At 39.3% G+C, this 19,894-nt stretch overlaps 1 protein-coding gene across 1 annotated transcript in view; it reads left to right on the forward strand.

Annotated features, from left to right (window-relative positions):
- Nucleotides 1-19,894, forward strand: part of LOC104960721 (collagen alpha-1(XXIV) chain) — a 64,365-nt gene that overhangs the window by 5,213 nt on the left and 39,258 nt on the right. The window contains exons 5-16 of the mRNA XM_010788878.1: nt 1,014-2,353; nt 5,416-5,469; nt 7,924-7,977; nt 10,634-10,687; nt 11,943-11,996; nt 13,909-13,953; nt 14,872-14,925; nt 15,431-15,475; nt 16,423-16,476; nt 17,608-17,652; nt 18,773-18,826; nt 19,210-19,254. Coding sequence (XP_010787180.1) covers nt 1,014-2,353; nt 5,416-5,469; nt 7,924-7,977; nt 10,634-10,687; nt 11,943-11,996; nt 13,909-13,953; nt 14,872-14,925; nt 15,431-15,475; nt 16,423-16,476; nt 17,608-17,652; nt 18,773-18,826; nt 19,210-19,254 — 1,898 coding nt within the window. The remainder of the gene's footprint in view (nt 1-1,013; nt 2,354-5,415; nt 5,470-7,923; nt 7,978-10,633; nt 10,688-11,942; nt 11,997-13,908; nt 13,954-14,871; nt 14,926-15,430; nt 15,476-16,422; nt 16,477-17,607; nt 17,653-18,772; nt 18,827-19,209; nt 19,255-19,894) is intronic.

Below are 19,894 nucleotides of genomic sequence, written 5' to 3' on the forward strand. Positions count from 1 at the left end.
TTAATGCTGCGCATTATGGACACAAGCAATTTTCACCCATTTATTAATTATATGTTTCAGACGGCAGCAAAAGTCCGAAATTATACGATTTAAAATAAAAGCAATAATTGTGGCTTGATATTGAGTAAGAACATGTTTTTATGAACCACCCAGCTTCCGGTCTTCCTATAACACGTAATGCCGTGAGACTACCAATGGAAATGCATTGCTTTTAAAATCGTGCTGTGCAACACGAAAAAAAGGGGAAAATCGTTTTGGTGAACACGAATCAATAGATAAAAAATCGTGTTGGTGAACACGAAATGCCATGAGACTGGGTTGGTATGTGATACATGTAACATGTCCTCCAACCTAGTTATAAGTCTATTGCTTTTACTCAAGCCAAAACTGCACAGACTATTCTTTGTCTCCAAATCATTTTAAGTGTTTTGGCCTGGCCGACAGGGCCACACTGGCAGCCAACTTAACATAAAGGACCTGTGGGCATTGGGAAATAATGACAGGACCATTTGGAGGAAATCTGCTCTTCTCCAGTGGCAGATTGATTAAAAAAGGCTGTGTGGACTGATTTCCTGTATCCTTGTCAGGCCCCATCCTTCTATAGTCCCCCTCCACTCATCTGGATCACAGCTGCCTTCTGGTACTTCCTACCAGAGAAAAACAGGGAGAGCTAACCAGCATCATGGGAGACTGACCAGTTACTTATTTTCTTAGAATTTGATTAAACAAATAATTAATGTTATGTAATGTCCCACATTTGTTTTCCTTTGTTGTATTGTTTTTTTTCTCGAGCTAACAGAAGTGTCACAATATCTATATATATGTTATTGTAATTTCAGACCACCTTATGGTTGAACTCATTTGTATCAATGCCACTTTTTAGTACAAAAACCGTTTATTCTTGTTTTGGTCAAGACGTTAAAAGTGCTGTTTCATTTTTTTGCTTTAAGTTGAAATTCTTTGTGATCCAATCCTGGCCTGTTAACTTACCACTGCCTTCTCTGTCCTTTTAGGAGTGGATATCCTCTATCAACTGGGGCTTACAGCTCAAAGCAGCAGAGGCGAGAGGACAAGCCCACCATCAACTACTTACACCACTGTTCCCTCGTCTTTGAATTTTCCAGTTTCTGGATATGGGGTATTACTCGACTCAAACTCCCTCTATGAGGCTCCAGCAGGCAGTCTGTTCTCGCCTGAGATTGGCGAGGAGTTCTCTGTCGTTGTTAGCCTAAGATCATGGCGAGCAAACAATGCTTTTCTTTTTAGTGTCAGAGATGGCAGGGACAGGCTGCGATTTGGCATCCAGCTGCTGCCACGCAGAGTGGTGGTTTACACTGCTGAGAAAGCCTCCATCTACTTCAACTACAACTGGCAGGATGGGCACCAGCACCATTTTGCTGTTGGTGTACGTGCACGCTCAGTATCCTTCTATGCAGATTGTGGAGCGGTGCAGCAGCGAGAGCAGACCCTGGGGAGATCTCAGACACTGGGAGATTTTGGGGGTCTCTTTACACTTGGGAGGATGAACTCAAAAGCGGCACCATTAATTGGTCGAGTCTGCCAACTAGATATCTATCCTTCAGCCCAAGCTGCCGTGCACTACTGCAAATACCTTAAAACACAGTGCCGGCTGGCCGACACTTACAGATTGCCTTTGCCCCATCCTGGTTCAGACATTGAGGCAAATGACCGACCTTCTGACCCCTTGAGTATGTCTATTGTTGGAGTAGCAGCTTCCCATCATACCCCCTTAAAAGCCACAGCAACTTCAAACGTGCCACCAGGTAGTATGGTCACACAGCATCCTCAAATGGATCAGAGCCACATTTCCAAATTGGATTCCCATGCCCTCTCAACCATATCTTTACCCCAGGCTAACAGCCCCACCATTGCTACTCTGAGTCGACGAGCAGTTCTGGATCTATCTGGAACTATCACCAACAATGTTTTGGAAAAAGAGAGTAGCCCTCAGGAGGACACTGTTGTCTCTGAAAACAGCACAGAGGAAGAGAGCAGCTCTGGGAGCCTACAGACTCCAGAAGCCAAACCTGGCCTGATTTCCCTAGTCAGGCAAAGTCGAGTGACGGAAGGACTCAGGAACAACTCCATCACCAGCTCCAAGGACTCTCGCTCTGGGCCCCATCAGACTCATCTCCTCCTGGAGACTCATCTTAGAGCCAATGGCACCACGTTGTACCGGGAGAATCACGTTGACACATCAGAACAGCATGACCTGGACGGCAACTACGATGATGTAGACGTTGGAGAATATGATTATGGATATGAGGATCCAGAATATTTTTATGACTACGAAGATGGTTTCCGTGGCCCCAAAGGAGAGCCAGGTCTTGCGGTAAGTGACTGAATTTCTGAATGACAAGTAAAGCTATGAGTGTCTATGGAACATAATTCAAAGACTAGAGGTACAAGTTGGTGCATTGCAGCACATGTTTAAATGGAAATATTCATGCGAGGCACTTAAAGGTAATTTATGATCATCACATTTGAAATGCTATGTAAAATTTGGCTTTGTTACATACACACAGGATATATAAAAAGATATTTGGCAGGGCGGTGTAGTGATTTAGTGGTGATGGCATGTCCAAGCACTGTTCTTTTTTCATGTATCTACAAGTTGTTAAAATAACACATCATTCCCTTGCTGAAATACTGCAAGCAACTTTGAATCTTATTATGTTAGAGAGAATATTTCATCTGACGGTTGGAGGTATACCCTCGCAAAGAAATCAAGCCATAATGATGTAATCTGCCTGTCAGGATGGCTTTGCCACTGAACATGCTTTTATAGTTTAGATTTAAAGGTTGTGCTAATGTTTCCATGAATGAAATGTGTCAGGTATGTTTAATTTAGGAGTGTGTAAGATGTCTGGACTCATCTACTAGTTTGAATAGCTCACTTTCAAAGTGCTTACAAGTATTTAGGTGGAAAAAGGCTTTGCCAGCACTGAGTCGTTGCACTTATTTCCACTTCTCGCACTGAACTGCAGTATTGTGAGCATGATATCGTCCAAGCCTGGGCTACTCCGACCACTTTGATACATGCATGCTTTAAAACATTGATCAACCGAGTCAGTGGCCAAACTTTGTCATTGCATCTATGTTTAAACTTGGAAAAAAAACCTGGTTTACTTCCTCAGGGGAAATATGTCATAGTTGTGCAGCCAAATTACTAGAAAGACACATGGCTTGTGCAGGGTGAAAACTTGCGCCTGGTTAAACCCTGCAATCCTGCCAGTTTTTTTTTCTTCACCGACCCTCTGTGTCGAAATCCCAGGTGTTTTGAGAGGGACCCATTCTGGCTTTTTAAATCATTATAATTAATTGGACCTGTTTAGATCAAGTTTTTTTATTCTGAATTATAAAAATGCTTCAGAATAAATATAAAGGCTTGACAAAGAGAGTGAGGTTTTGACTTCAGTTAGTCACCATTGCTTCCTTAATGCATTCTGGTTATCTCTCAGTTACCTGCTCTGTTAAAGCAACCCACTGTACGTCAGACGGCTTGCTTATTGACTGCATGTTGGGTAATATTGAAGTGGCATGATAGTGTCACACGATGCTATAAGTTCTGATGACTAATTCTACACTTTAACTACAAAGAAATTTGCCTTTTTGACTTGCCTATGGGAAAATATTTAACATTTCTTGTCAGAACAGATGAAGCATTTATCTTTTTACATCTGTTTGTTGTGGTGAAGGCGGTGGTGTGCTCACTGTTTCCATGTTTCTTTGTGTGGGAGTCTAGAGGAACAAACAGCTGTTTCTTTATTCATATCTCCCTCTGTGCCAATCTACTGCTCTTTCCAGGGATGAGGATGCTCAAAGGCATTCTATCCAAATGTTTTGCTGTAGCAAAAAATCTACAATATCAAATATCAATTTCATAAATACAGTATAACAACAAAAATATTTTCAGGTGGGAATATGTTTTAAAATTGTATTGTTTTTAAAGTGTTTAATGACTATGGCTGGCCTTGCAGAGCAGTAGAAAACCCTAAAGGATAAATAGCTTGATTGAAGGAATGTCCTACTGACTCCTCAATGTTATCCATTAATTACAATTGCTGTTCAGCTCTGTAATCTTGAATAAACCTCTACTTTCAGGGGAATGACATTACTTCTAACACATTTTTCAGAATAAAAGGATTTGTCCTGCTATATCTGATACTTCGTATCTTTATATAAAATCCCCTTTATCAATTAAGATATTTCAGAACTCGGCTGCCTGATATGTTTCTAATCTGATCATGATGCTTTGTTTGTCCTAATGTCTTTTTGAATCTTCATAGTCTCCCTGAAAGGCATTTTCTTGTCAAAACTTTTAGAGGAAGTAAATTTCCACTGCAGGTCAGAACTGACACATCTGTGCCTGTACAAAGCAGTTGGAAAGATCAAATATAGTGGCAGCAATTATAGCAATATAATGAACAAGCAGCATGAGTTAGGAATGACATACTCAGACGAAAAACCACTTTACTCCACAAGGTACTATACACATGTAACAGTGAAGGTGGATCCAATGGTTTTCAAAATGTAGCTCTGCCTAGTTAGAATTTAAAGACATTTGTTAAATAATGTTAGATGAGTCCTTGACTAATTTACAAGGTCGAAGCCCATTGTTGAAGCCTTGGTCATTTATTGATCCTCCAATCTGTTTAACAATTACATGGCTCTTTGATGGACACACAACTTTTTACTAAATGTAACTTTTAATAAATTCTATATATATATATACTTGGTGTAGGTGTAGTGGTGGTCTAATGGATAGTGAGTTGGGCTGAAGATCGGAAGGTTGTGAGTTCAAATCCCGCAAGGAACACCACCACTAGTGTGCCCTTGAGTAAGGTCCTTAGTTACTCCAGGGAGAATGTCCCTGTAATTGGTAATTGTAAGTCGCTTTGGATAAAAGCGTCAACTAAATGAAATATAATGTAATAATATTTATATATTTGGAAATTATAAAAAACCTTCTACCAAAACACAGAAAGAAACATCAGATTCCATTCAGCATGAGTCTTTATACCGGGACATGTCATGCTTTTGTTACATATGTTTCAAACTATGTCTTTCCATGACGAAGGATTAAGTTAATCCCACGGGTTGACCAAAGGATGATGTTGACAGTCTCATCTCAAGAATGTAATTTGAGCCTTCTGCTCAGAATTCCTAATAGAGTTTTTAGTTGAAAACAGTTGGCTCCTTTCTTTGAACTTCATAGCTCTTACATAAATATAGCACATATTCTTCATTGCAGAGACCTGGACAGTGAACTGCATGTTATTGCTTGTCATTAACATACTCTATCTCTCTTTCCCCCCCTCACTCCCTCTCTGTCTCACCCACTCCCTAAAACATACCCTTCTTTTTCTCCCTGTCCCTCCGTCTCTAATTTAGGGTCCTCCTGGTCCCCCCGGTTTACCTGGTCCTTCCGGAAAAAGAGGTCCTCGGGTGAGTAAATTGCACTAAGGTCACGGTACAATAGCAGATTTAAAAAAAATAAAACAAGTCTTATCTTTGGATTAAGAATAATATTATGACCGTTTCACTAAATGTGACAGTGGCAAAGTATAAAAAAGGGGATGCTTTTATAACTAGCAGACGTGTTTCTTTTATAAAGTAGAAAACTGCTGTTAAACTTTTATTTAGGATGGTTAGTAAACATGTGCAAGAAAGACTAATCCAAGATAATATAAACACAAATACTTTTTTGCTGGTCATAAAAGGAAAATACAAATGAAGAGAAAAGTCAAGGACAAAAAGTGCTGTTTTGTTTTGATTTAGATTTGCATAATCTTTTGAGATACCGGCCACTCAGGGGCCATCATGGAGATACAGTATTGTTGTTTGATCACTGAGTCACTAACAATGGGTTCAGATCAGGCTTCTTGGCTACACTAACACAACCACAAAATACCTTTTTTCCTTTTCATCTTTTGTTAACGCAGTTATCAGGCAATTACCTTTGTTTGAACCACATTGTATCTACCATCACAGTCCTGCTGTCGGGAAAGAGGGACATTTTTGTGGTTAGCATTATTAAACTCAAGAACAAGCTCAGCTTTGTGAAGGATCATGACAATTAGATAGTTTGCTTTGAGGATGCAGGCAGCATTGTTTATTTGTCAGCACCTTTGGAACACCAAAGATGAGTGACCAAACTGTTCCAGATGAAACAAGCTGCAACCAGCAGAGGCTTTTTCGGCACAGGCTGCATTTCCCATCTGAACTTGAGACTACACTCTAAGCAACTGTCGAGTCTTTCATGATGCAATGCTGCGTTCATGCCGCAGGCCCTGAAGGCATCTTTAAACAGAACAAGACATATCTACATAATGGATGTGGTATGTGCAAGAGAAAAGGTGTATAAAAAGTTCTCTCATGATTGTTGTAGCAGTCTTCCCTGCACAGCAATATCTTCTGGCGAATATAACTCAGAGATTGTAATCATAGACAATGTCAGTGTCTCTTGGAGACGATAAACATAAAGTTTGATTACCTTTTAGACTGTTTTGAAAACCAGCCACACCAAAAAATGTCTCTCAATCAACTGAATAATGAGTAGTAACAAATCATTGCATATTAACATGGAAAAATGTTGTTAGTACATGTTTATGTACAATTTACACTATATATCTGTCTGTTTTTAGACAATAGTTAACTGTTTTCATGAATTTAAAGTTACAAACAGTTGTAGCATATATTGGCTTCTTTTTCAATTTCTATTAACAGTAAAATATCTCTTCATTAAAACCGTTTAAGATGTTGCATTGTTTTCATCATAGCAGCAATATATTATTTTTTAATTATTTGTAATATTTACAATTGCATCTTTTGCTAATTGGACTAAATGCAGCCTTATGTTCTGCTGTATTCTTCTTAACAGAGAATGACAGGCAGACTGAAAGGCAGATGGACAGGAAGACAGGCTGGTAGACAAAGAGGTGGCAGACAGTAAAACATGTTTCGAGTAAAAAAGGCTTGGAAAGCACGTAGCTGATACAGAACATACTCTCAGCCCATAGGCTAAGTCATAAAGTGGAGACAGAGGGAGGCCTTGCAATCATTATGTGGTGGGAAGCTGGGGGCAGTATGGATACTGAGGTGGTGTCTGCTGCCTCAGCACAGAGCAGCAGACTTATTTTGCTGCCTCTAATTGTTAACGTTATCAGACTATAAACCAGGGCACCCCATTTGGTGGTGGCATTTGTCATTTGTCATGGAAACAAAGTAATTTATCAGAGGTGCTTTTACTGTAAACAATCTCTGAAGGGGAAGACAGTTTAAGAATGTAGTTGGGGATTGATACCCTAATTTATTATTTTACGCAGGAAGAGGTTGCAATACATTTTCGTATTGCTGTTTTCAACACTCTTAAAGAAATGTTGAGACTGTGATAAGGCCAAATACATGTCACAATACACAACTGGCAATAGAAATAGGTCGATTTTTTGCCTTCAAGCAGTCAACAAAACATTTTGTTGGTTAAATTCTAAGACTCAGATTGCCCACATTAAAAATAACAGTGAGAGAATGCAAAAGATTGAGATTTGTACTGTAGTGCAAAGAAAGCATAGTGGATGAGTAGTTGGGCTGCAGATGTGCAGGTATGTAGCATATTTATGATGTGTTTGTGAGTGTGATTGTGTGTTTGCACATCCAGTTGTGGGCATACAGGACTGTATGCTTATAAGTCCTTAGTTCAATAAAAATGTGCTAATTTTCTAATGTTATGTTTTGATAGTTAGTTTTTTGTCTTGGGTCTTGGGGGGGCAGACATCAGGGAATGAGTTTGAAACTTCTTGACATGTAAACCACAATGCACCTGTTTGAGATACTGAGTAGTCATTAATGATTTGTTATTAAATAATTTGCTCTTTCTAACACTGTCTTCATCTTTTCCAGGGTCCCGTTGGTCCAAATGGAAACCCAGGACAGCCTGGACCACTTGGGCCCAAGGTGAGAGGCCTTCTTTAATTATACACGTAAACAGCTAAAAAAACATTTATACTGTAGAAAATGTTGATACAATGAGATTTGGCAGAAAAGTCTCTACTGTTTGAGGGAACTTTCAATACATCTGTAGAAGTGGAGGGATCTACAACAGAAATGGTTAACAATGTATCATTTTGTATATTGCAAACAACTGATACTAAGCAGTCAACACAGGGTTGAATGAAGTGGTCTGCTTGAACTACTGTCATGCTTTATTGAATTTTTGTATTATTATGATGGAAATATCAAGGTCCTTGCTTGGTCGAAAGATTATGCAACAATTATAAATACCATGGATGATGAGGCTGGTGATATTTTGAGAACTACACAATTTGGAAAATTGAAGGATACCCAACCTTGCAATAGGATGATGGGTAACAAAAAATACACATATGACACGTTTACATTTTTTTCTTTAAATGTTTAGTTGCTGGATTAAACTCTGAACTTTGATTTAGAAAGATAATTATGTATTTTTGACTTTTCTTATGTGATTATAATTGATGTTTGATAACATGAACCCAAATGTAATGTAATGCAAGATTCATAAGAAAATAGATGTGCAAAGTCAATGGTGAAGTATTATTTTAGGTCAGGGCTTTACACCTTAATGGAATTCTAGTTGAACCGCTGATAACTTTTTGTGCTTTTTTTAATTCAAGTAAACTATCAGAATGATGCCGTTCACGTAGAACATTTGGGGCAGTCTGCACGCAAAGTTAAAGTCTTCAAATTTATGTACTTTTAAACCTATACATTCCTAAGAGGTGGTGATAAATGTGAAAGCACAATTGTTCATAAGGGTCTAGTCGGTTGGATTTCTGAGTCATTATAGTGAAATTAAGATTTCAAAGATGGGGATGACAAGTCTGATATTTTTTCACTGCCTGAGGAAGTGTACTGTCACTATACATACTAGCCTGCCAATCACCAGCCAGACACTTGTAGCCAAACACTTGTAGTTATGCACTTTATTGTCCTTAAATCCTTTTCACTCTGTAACTGTAAGTCTACTCTACTGTAGTCAACGTTTTTTGTTATCAAATGGCATCAATTATAACCGAGAATGACGTACAGTTCCCTAAAGAGCCAACTCTGCTGCTTAGAGCGTGTACAATTTGGATTCAACCAGACAGCCAGATGTAGGCAAGAGTGATAATAACGAGCCATTGCGGGATCACAGTAAAACAGGAAAGGCTTGAGGAGACAGGGGTGATGTTTGGCCGAAATGACATACCCCATATCTTAGATCCTTTTTGCCACATGGCATAATTTAACTAGTCCCGACTCATTGGTCATGACTCATGACACTGACATTCAAGAAAGAAAGAAAGAAAGAAAGAAAAGACACTTTTTTCTTTAACGAACATGGTGCCATATGTAAAGGATACATTGCTACAGTGGAGCAAGGATGTGGTCAACTCCATGCAGATGGATGTGGTGACTGTGGTCCTGTATGTCTACCACAGAGTGACTGCTTACAGCATGCAGTCAGCAGGGGAACACTGATGCTTCACCTTACCCTCACCCTTTAGTCTGGATAGCTCCTAAGTGGGTATTGTAGTTATTACATATACTGTATAGCTAAAGATGAGACAAATATTTTTAAGTACTTTCATCATGAATGTTGTTCTCTTTGTCTTCCTCATCCCACACGTCTAAAAAGAAGAATGCTCTTGTTTCCTCCTTGATTAGTCAAACCGCACAGGCAGATGGATGGATTTTAGCCTCTGAGTAACCTTTGAACTTGCTGGGACACTGTGCACATTTGGCTGAGGGTGTTCCATTGGTCATTATGAAATATGAGGCCACCTGCTTGCTCGCTGTTCCTCAAGCCTATACACCCACATATGTGTGTACAAAAGCAAAACCACCGTATCTAATACCGTTGTGACCTGTCAGTGAGTCATTCTTACTCCCCCAACCCCTGCACGGAATAGAGATTGAGAGACTCTTTGTCTTAGTTTGGGAAAATATCTCTTGTTGAAATGTTATTGGTCACTAGGACTGATGCAGAGGAGAATAGTCCCTGATGCTGAGCTGAGTTGAAATGTGAGTCAAGCACACTCTGAAATGTTATGACGATGTCCCTGCAGGGCTTAAAGAGCCTTTCAATCTGCTTTATGCACTGCTGACTGCTTTTTTTTGTGTTATGCTCTTATGTAATTTTCCCTCTCCCACCCACAAGTTTTCTATGCCTCACTGGCTGTCAGTCAAAACAATAGAAACATGATGCTAAAAATCTAATGAGGAGAATGTACGGAGCTAAAGGTTCCAACAGTGCCTTAGCACTTCACACCAGAACCAGCTATTTCGATAGTACATTTATTATTCAGAATGTGGACAATAAACTGTGTGCAATACCCTTTTCATGGCCTGTATGTATTTCTTGGCATTTAAATGTCACTTTAAAATGCCTTCATGTGAATTATCATCAGGTTGATAGAGAAATGTTTGTGTACTGCAACAGCTCTGAGTTAAACCACAGATTGATTTTCAGAAAGCAACTTTAAGGGCAAAAATGACAACATTCAAATAACCATTTTTAATCAGTTGTGATGTCAGTAGGTGATTGATTGCTTAAGACTCTTCTCACTCTGTGATCCTGTTTCTATTGTAGGCTTCAAAGGGAGATCCCGGGCTGTCTCCAGGCCAGGCTCCAAAAGGAGAGAAGGTAAGAATTCCTAAGGCTCCCTGGTCCTCTGTGCTCCTTGCTCTGTATTTCTTAGCCTCTTCCGAGCGTTTACTTCATTGAGGGTAATCTTGAGACATTTTACCTCAGTCCTCACTTACACTACCATCTGCTCACAACTGCTTTTTCCTCTGCTCTTGATTTCTCAAAGATATCCTAAAATGATCCTACATCAAAATCCAACCAGCAAGATAAATCTGTCTCTGTATGTATTCTCGCACATTTTGAAAAACCGTTTGATCTAAATCATACCGTCTAATCCATCTATTGATTTTACGAAATTTAGAATTTGTCCAAATTCAGAAACTTCCTCTTAATTCCTTCTTTTCAGATTTATTCTCTCAGACGTATTTGTCTGCTGTCACAAAGCTGGTCTCCCTTACTCTCTACTTAACAATCTCCATCTTGTTTCTTTTTCTATAAAAAAACATCACGACAGTAATGATTTTTCCTGATCAGATAAAGGTCTTGAACTAATTAATCTTGAAAAGTATTTTTCTCCTTTCAGTTTTAATGGTCTGCGCACTCATAGAAATCCCCCTAAGAAAAACTGTCATCTCCTCTCTGAGCCTTTCCGGGATTGCCAAAATAATGTCAAATTTTAACTTGAAACCAAATATAGCATACTGTATGTCCGCACAATATTTATCCAACCTCCCCCTGATGTCTTCCACATAAGTTTTTGCAAACCTCTCATAACTCTTTGTAAAAAGTATTTTTACCTTTTGTAGCAATGTTTAAGCCATTCCATATTTCTACCTCTCTGAGCTCCATTGACCCTCTCACCTCACGTCCAATCCGATTTTTCAGAATGGCCCAATACTGCTCATCATATGGTTTCAATTAGAAGCATCTTGAATAAATCATTTTTAATATAGACACAGGCTAGACACTGACTGAAGCACAAAAGCACATTTAAATTGTCCCTCTCACTCACCTGTGGAAAATCCACAGCATCAACATTGCCCTGTTGTTCATTAATCACTGATACACCCTGTTGGAAAAATTCAGTGTTAAATCATCAATTCTAATTAGGTTACTTTTGCCTGGGTTATGTGCCAGAGACCTTAAGCAATGAGATTAATTTCCTTTAATAAAACTGTGTTCTACATTGTACAACTATTCCTTGTTAAAATGCCTTAATAAAGCTTTTGCAATTGGATCAACACTTTTATTTTTACATACATCTTCATCTCTGTATTGATGGTGCTTATACATTTGTTATGTGTTTCAACAGGGCGACAGAGGTCAGCCAGGTTTGTTTGGGCCGAAAGGATTTCCAGGCCCACTGGTAAGATTTAAGTTATTAAACTATTCGTGTTCAAAACAGAAGAAGAAAACTCAGAAGTTTTATTGCCAGAAAATAAAAATGTGTAAGGGTTGTCCATATACCTCAGCGCATATTTAACTTTTGAAACAGCGCTTTACTTCTGTCTTTACATTTGTGGAATAATGAGGCAAAAGGAGTCAGACATGAACCTAGTTCATACGTAGTTTAAGTTATGTGTGTTTAAAAATACAGGTTTAGGTTTAAGAACACACACACACACACACACACACACACACACACACACACACACACACACACACACACACACACACACACACACACACACACACACAACACACCCCACACACAGATGTTAGCTGAGGCGTCTTAACTTGGTTAGTTTTAGGTTACCGTGCTACCTCACTTAAACTTGATAGGCTAAAGGTCAAGGCTAAAGGTCTTCCAAAAGAGGAAAGGCACCCTGTCCAGAGTCAGGGGGTCACTGACACACAACATCCCATTCCTCCTCAGGTCAGCAATTGTCGGGCCTAAAGAGGGAGAATTTCATTGACAGTACAATCAGAAAAATGAAGGACACTGACATTCTCTCTATGTCCATCATGCCTTCTATTTGTTGACTCAGATTTGTTGTTTTGCTCTCGTGCTTTCTATGTCTTGCTCAGAAAGGTACAAACACAAAGGTGCTGTTAATACAATTGAGCTTTTGGCCTTCATAGAATAGATCTGCTATAGTAGGTCGCCCTGCTGCCCACATAGCTTTATCTGCACAGTTGTCCAAGAATCCTCTTATTGAAGTCTAGTCTCCACATAACTGGCCTTCACCTTACCTCCCAGGAGGCAATATCAGTGTTTGCAGTAGCTGAACCTAATACACCCAGCACATGAACTCTGCCCTGTCAAGTATTTCCAGAGGAAATTACTGGCTCCGGTCTTGTGCTCTCTACCCCAAAGTGTGCATTTTATTGAGTGTGAAGGTTCATGTGTCACAACCTCGGATGCACACGGTGGAGCCAAGACATTGACCTGGCCCTGAACATTTGTTTTGAGCTGTAAACATCTGTTGTTGATATCCAAGTCAAAGGGAAAGACAATAAAGATAGTCAAAGGGAAGGAAAAGATTGAACAATAGATCCTGTTGAAGTTTATAAAGAAAGAGTGCTTGTTTAATTTAATGCATAATTTGATTGTTGCACAAAGCTAACTGTGGACTAGAATGAGCCATCTATTAATCCTATCCTATGTTCCAATTTTGTTAGTTTTCTTTTAAACATTTCTCACGCTGTAAATCCATTCAGTCCGAACTCAAAAGGTGTCATGGACTGGCCAATTTCCCTGCTCATTATCTCCATCCCAGTCTAGATTGATCATAAAACACATTTTAAAACATTTTAACATTCTATTGACTGTTCCTCAGTAGTTCCAATGAGCTGGTTTCCTTCAGGGGAATGCCTTGATATTTATTGATTCAAATATCCTTGGTTCTCAAATGGTTTCAACTCCTATGACATTTACTCTTGTGCTACCATAAGGTTTTGTCTGAAAGTCTTGACAACTATGACATGAACTGAACCTACCTTCTCTTGTGTATTGCCACTATCAGGTCTTCATTTGAAGTTGACCAATACCTTATAGATTATAAAATAGATTTTACCTGCAAAACTAATGTCATCTGTGCTTTCCAATCAACAAATGTTAGCATGCTAACTTGGTAAACACTAGCATCAGTATGTTAGCATTGTCAATGTTATTATGATAATGTAAGCACGATGACGTAAGCATTTAACTTAAAGCACAGCTGTTCCTGCCTCATTGAGTCGCTAGCATGGCCGTAGACTCTTAGCCGTGTTAATGTCGATATTTTGATTTGGGTGCAAAATGTATTAAAAATACATTTGTTTGTTCTATTTTCAAGGGTCCTAAAGGTTATCTTGGGCTTGCCGGACTGCGAGGAGTACAGGTAGGTGATAATCTGTGTGTGTGTGTTGCGCTGATTGTATATGTGCCAGACAACAAAGCCTTAAATGTGATGACACCATCTGAGATGCAGACCCAGCATTCGTACATACAAAAAACTTTCATACACAAACACAGCATGCTAACATGAGTCCATATACAGTACATATGGCATGTATGAAATATGCATAGATATACATTTTGTATGTGTATGTGGTTCTCTGTTTATCCCACTCTCTTTCACCTCATCAAAAGACTTACAATTATAAAGCCTCATTACACGGACTCTTTGCATACAGATTTAGGAATAACCACAAAAATGTGGCACAGTTTAGATTATACCTGATTGAAGACTCTAGGTTCCAAATTATGTTTTGGTTTGAGAATTCTGAATGTAAATCCAAGCAACTGGTCATAAGTCATATCAAGCAATCATCAAACATATTATAAAAAAACCTGCACACATTATGATCCTGTCAGACAATAATGGTGAATGTCTGCAAAATATAAAGATTGTTTCTACAGTACGTGCTGATTCCACTTTTTCAATGTCTGTGATTCATGCAGTCACAGATAACAATAGTTATTACAACAATTCATGAATGTTGAAATTGAGCATCAGGTGAATGTTTGAATGCAAAGTGTCACATTAACAGTGGACTAAAAAAGTGAGCAAGAGGGGGAGGGGTGGGTTTGAGGGGTGCAGAAAGGTACAGTTAATAGACATCGTTGTCTTCATGGAGGCCGTCCGAAATGAACAGTGCTTGTTTTATTCCTCACTTGGCAATGCTTGTAGCGGTCTGTGAGTCTCCTCTTTCACTTTATCCATCCATCTAATCTCCCTATTCACCTTTCTCTCTTTCTCTCTCTCTCTCTCTCTCTCTCTCTCTCTCTCTCTCTTCTCTCTCTCTCTCTGCTGCAGGGCATACCGGGACCTCCTGGGGAAGCCGGGGCTGCAGGTTACCCTGGCAGGCAGGTGCAGTGAAAAATACAAAAATATGCTTCCAGTTCCTCCATTGACCCTCTTAGATTCTTGTTACTCTACAAAGAACTCTACAGGAAAAACACAGAAAGGATAATAATAACTACACAATGAAACAATGTACACTTCTATCTGCCTTCCTGTTCACATTTCTTCCCAATTTTGGATTCTGAACTAAGCAGTAAACACCTGCTATTTTTCTCACTAAAGTACATGGAACACATAGTTAACATTGAAATGCATACATTAATGCAATATATGCTGATGTAAGTGATTAAACTGTTGGCCTAAACCTTGTGATACTGCCAGCAGTTTGCGAGAGGAAATACAGGTGCAACTTAAAGTATAACACATTTGTTTTCTTTTAGATCTCAGTCAGCTGAGCTCGTTCTATTTTTCTTATCAGGCCATTCAAAGTCTCATGTGAAATGACTCTGTTTTTGTCGTTGTGCATACTGTGACAAAAGATCCACCTTACCTGAGTCTTTCCCTTTTGCAGGGTGCAGCTGGGCCACAAGGTGACCCAGGGCCTAAAGGTGTCCGTGTAAGTACAAGTGGTTCTCTGCTGTCCTTCTACTTTATTTTCTTCAGCAGCGCTGAATTAGACACCTAATTTCCTGAAAGGATTAGGAAACTGTCAGACCCACAGCCTTGCTCCAGAGAGAGCGCTGAGTTGTATTCCTGACATGCTGTCTAATGTGAGACGGCTTGTGGGGGCTGGTCCGGGCTCTAGATTGTCTCTGTTAAGGCTGACTGGTTTGTCTTCATTTGGTTCATGCAAGAAGGCTTCAAAAACAGGAGAACAGAAGGAAGAGAATCTGAAAAGAACATACAGTATAGGAAAATATGAAAGCAGACAGAATTAGGTGGTGAGTGATGGGACTGGGAGCATTGCAGCCCTGTGAGTTATAAGATGTGAGTTATGGTGTGTGTGTGTGATAGAAGAAAAGGAGAAAAAATTAATACTTCTTATGCCATCTGACATACTGTACATATATGGAATGCAGCCAAGGTATTGCCTTTAAGAAAATACATCTCAGTCATCCTATCCAGAATGACAGAGCAGATAGTGTATATCAGGATTTTCATAAAGAAATTGATGATGGGTTGTCATGCACATGCACAAGACAAGGATTTGCGCCTGCCAGTGATGTGATACACATTCCCGCGAACGCCACATATCAACGGGTGGAGGTGAGCAAAAGCAGGGAGAAGAGACTGCTAGCAAGCAAACCCAAATCTAAACAATGCTCATCTTTAAGATAGCCAGATGAGTGTCATCAGTGTAGCCGAAGAGAAGCCATGAGAGCAAATGAGAGAGCTTATGGATGATGGTGTTGGTCTTCCATTGGTCCTGTATGACAAGCCATATACACTGTTTATGCTAAACTGAATAGAAGTATTGTGGTCACATTAATTTATTGAGATACTGTAACACTGCAGACATATTTTCAGACGATCCTGTGATTTAACATATTGCTGATTTCCCAGGGTTTCATTGGGCCTCCTGGCGTTGCTGGGCCACTCGGACCAGAGGGGGAGAAAGTGAGTAATGTTTGTTGAAGTCACAATTGCTGTGTATGTACTATGTAGTCCTGTATGTGTGAAAATTAATATTTATAAACTCTAGTTTCCTCTTATTCATTTATTCCCAGTGTTTTGGACACGCCAGTTTCTCCTGTTTTTGTCGGTACTTCCTTACTGAGGTTTGATTAAGTAGATTTTTTTTTTTTTTTTCTTTTAGCACTTTGCCCTTATAAACTTTTAGCAGTCAGCTATGTTCTAATATCTTTATTCATGTTGAACTACTTATAAATAAATGCCAGAACATTGTTTTACAAAGTAATGTTTCAGTCCAAGAAACCCAAATACACACTACGAAGTAAAAAAATGTTTCTTGGTGACTGTTATTTAAAGCTCTTTAATTTACGGCTTTAAAATTATTGGGTTTCAGGAAAGAATTTGAGGTAAATGTATATTATCCGTCCAGGTTAAATGCCTGAATGAAGTCACTCATTCTTTTATTCTTTTGAGATTCTACTCTTAAAGTTGGGGTAGGTAATTTTGGAGAAACCAGCTTGAGTGCGCTAGAATTTGAAAATACACAGCCGGAAAAATGTGCCACTTCCTTACAGAGCCCCTCTTCCAACACACACGAACGCGCACATGACCAATGAGCGCACGAGATAAGTTTGTGCACAGGCAGACAGGCAGGTAGGCCATCCAGTTATTTTAGCCGGGCCGGCTCAGATGATTGGTCGTGCTTTTTACAGCGCTACGGCTTCCAGAGATGACATTTTTATATGGATTTTTTGTCAAAGCATTTAAGATATTCATTGCTATCGGGTTGTTAAGAGCATTCCATGGAATATAACAAAAAGTGTATCTCGAGCCGGTTTCTCAAACTTACCTACCCCACCTTTAAGGGAATCCTGGTCTTTATCGCTCTGTTGTGGCTTTCTGCACATCAGCTTGGTCTGTGCCAAGAAAAATATTATTTCAATATGATGTAACCCTTTTTTAAACCTGGCTCACAATAGGCAATGTTACTCAAAAAATTTCTCTGTAACATTGGAAAGGGGGTGGGGGGGGAGTTCTCCATAAATTGACTAAAAGGTGTTAGGGTTTAATGATCCCAGACTTAAGTCACTAACCCAGCTGTTTTTTCTTTTCTAGGGCATTCCTGGTCCTGTTGGAAAACCTGGCTCGAAAGGAAGACACGTAATGATTCATTTAATTAAGATTCTTACCATAGCTTATGGTTGCTTCTAGACACAAAAATGTATCTTTCATGCTGCAGGCATGCTTTTCTGTGTTATCTCATATTGTAAAAATCCATTTAATATACAGTACCTTTGAAATCAACAATCACATCGACAGGGACTTTTTAAATAATGTGTATGCTGTATCTGTTGTGAATGTGCCTTAGCAGCAGGACTCTGAATGCCAGTTTAACCCTCCTATTGTCTGGGGGGGGCGGGAACACATCTAGAGTATGTGTTTGTGTGTGTTTTATCTGATCCGGATGGTTACTAATTCCTTTTCTTTATGGCGGTCATTTTTTACCGGGAACCCCATGGGTGTTACAAAGTTGACTAATTCATCCAAAATTCAATGAAAGTGGTGATCAGCAATTGTATATGTTCAAATGACTGTGAAGGATATCATAAAACCTTAATGCAATCGAATGTAAAACGAAAAAGTTATGATTGATGAAAGTAGTAAATCGGTCCGATTTTACCGAAGACAAAAGGAGGGTTAAACAGTACAAAGAGAAAGAAAATAATGAGAAGAATAATTACTTTAGCGGATTTAACAAGTTACACATTATAGTTGTTTTATGAAATCGCATTTGGCATAGTCCATGTAATGCCAAGTGTGTAAAACTACGGATCAAGATATAAAGGAACGGAATGTCAAGGTTGAGCCCTCACACTGTGAAAACGTAATCTTTTAAAAACAAGCCTTAACGTCTCTGTTGAAGTTGCCAAGCCGGCATTCAGCCCAATGTTTGTTTAATCCGGCTAAATGGATCAAAGCCGCAGGCACACCAAACAAACTGCCATGTCTTTCATTATCTGAGCATTATCTTTACACCATGCTAATGTATTTCTGATCAACCATTTGGGGAAATAGCATGTTAATTGCTATGTATAATTCAAAAATTGGATGTCATGCATAACAGAAAACATAGATTTTAAGTGACATGAGGGAAGTAGGAAAAGCTTATTAACTCCTGTACCTTCACCTGTATGGAAGCTGATATACTGTGTGATAAGTGATTATTGGCAGTGGTTGCCCTGACCCTCTTAAATTGAGTGTGGATATACTTCCTCCACAGGGTGTGGTTGGTGATGCGGGGGAGAGGGGGCCTCCTGGTCCTGATGGCAATGAGGTGAGAACTCTTGTCCACATCTCTTTTTCTACCTTACCCTTTTCATCTTCCTCTGCGTGTGATTTGCCTTTTTATCCTCCATTGATATAGTCACAGAAGATAGTCTATTAATGACTAACCTTATCACTAGGTCTCATTACTGTCCGTTTTGGAGCCTGGTGGAGCAAATCACTGGTTAATTATACAAATTACTGAGCAGCTTTGATTCATGGATTTGTGGGTTCAGACAGAAATGTTAAGATGCTTTCTCATTTCAGGTGTTTGCAAATGAAAAAATTCAATTATACCTATAGCATTTCCAATGTAGCCTTGGAAATGAGGAATGTGCAATACTGTAAGTATCCTGTCCTGTGTACTTAGGATGTTGCTGTGATGTTTCACAGGGGCCTGTTGGTGGGATTGGCATTAGCGGCTTTCCTGGTCTGAGGGTGAGTATCAGTTTTGCAATCTTATCATTTTTATTTATGTGTTACACTTCCCACAGCTAATAGGCAATATGTAATTTCCCTGCCTCACAGTTCCATCTGTTTCTACTGCTTGAGTGTCCATCTTTTGTCTTACTTGTCTGTATAGTTTAAATTTGAGTTTGGATGTGCTGTGTTTCTCCATAAGTAATGAATGTGAATTTTCATGCTGCCCTCTGACCTGCTGTACAGTAGTGATCGTTTGTCCTGCATGTCAAGTAATGGAGATGTCCTTTACTTTGACCAACATTTTTCATGGTTGGGTCCAGTGAAGGTACCCTAAACATATACACATTTGAGGGTCCATATCAAATGACAATAACAACATTTGTCTTGGGAGGCATTGTGTTATTATGGCAGTCGGACAACATCTAACCAGGACTAATAGAGAACATGCTTTCTTTCACTGCAGAATGTGTAGTTGCTAAATAGTCTGTGATCACAGACCCCTCTTAATTGCCCCCCTGTTCATGTCATGAAAATAGATAAAACTGTATATATACAGTACCTTTGCTGCGCCTTCATTTCAAGCTTCATTTACACTGGCTTGCTCTCCCCATAGCATGGGTATTTATTGGTGTGCTGGAAGGGTACCTCTGTGTGT

The sequence above is a fragment of the Notothenia coriiceps genome, unplaced genomic scaffold (genome assembly GCF_000735185.1).
Source record: "Notothenia coriiceps isolate Sejong01 unplaced genomic scaffold, NC01 NC01_scaffold00032258, whole genome shotgun sequence".
Classification (NCBI taxonomy): domain Eukaryota; kingdom Metazoa; phylum Chordata; class Actinopteri; order Perciformes; family Nototheniidae; genus Notothenia; species Notothenia coriiceps.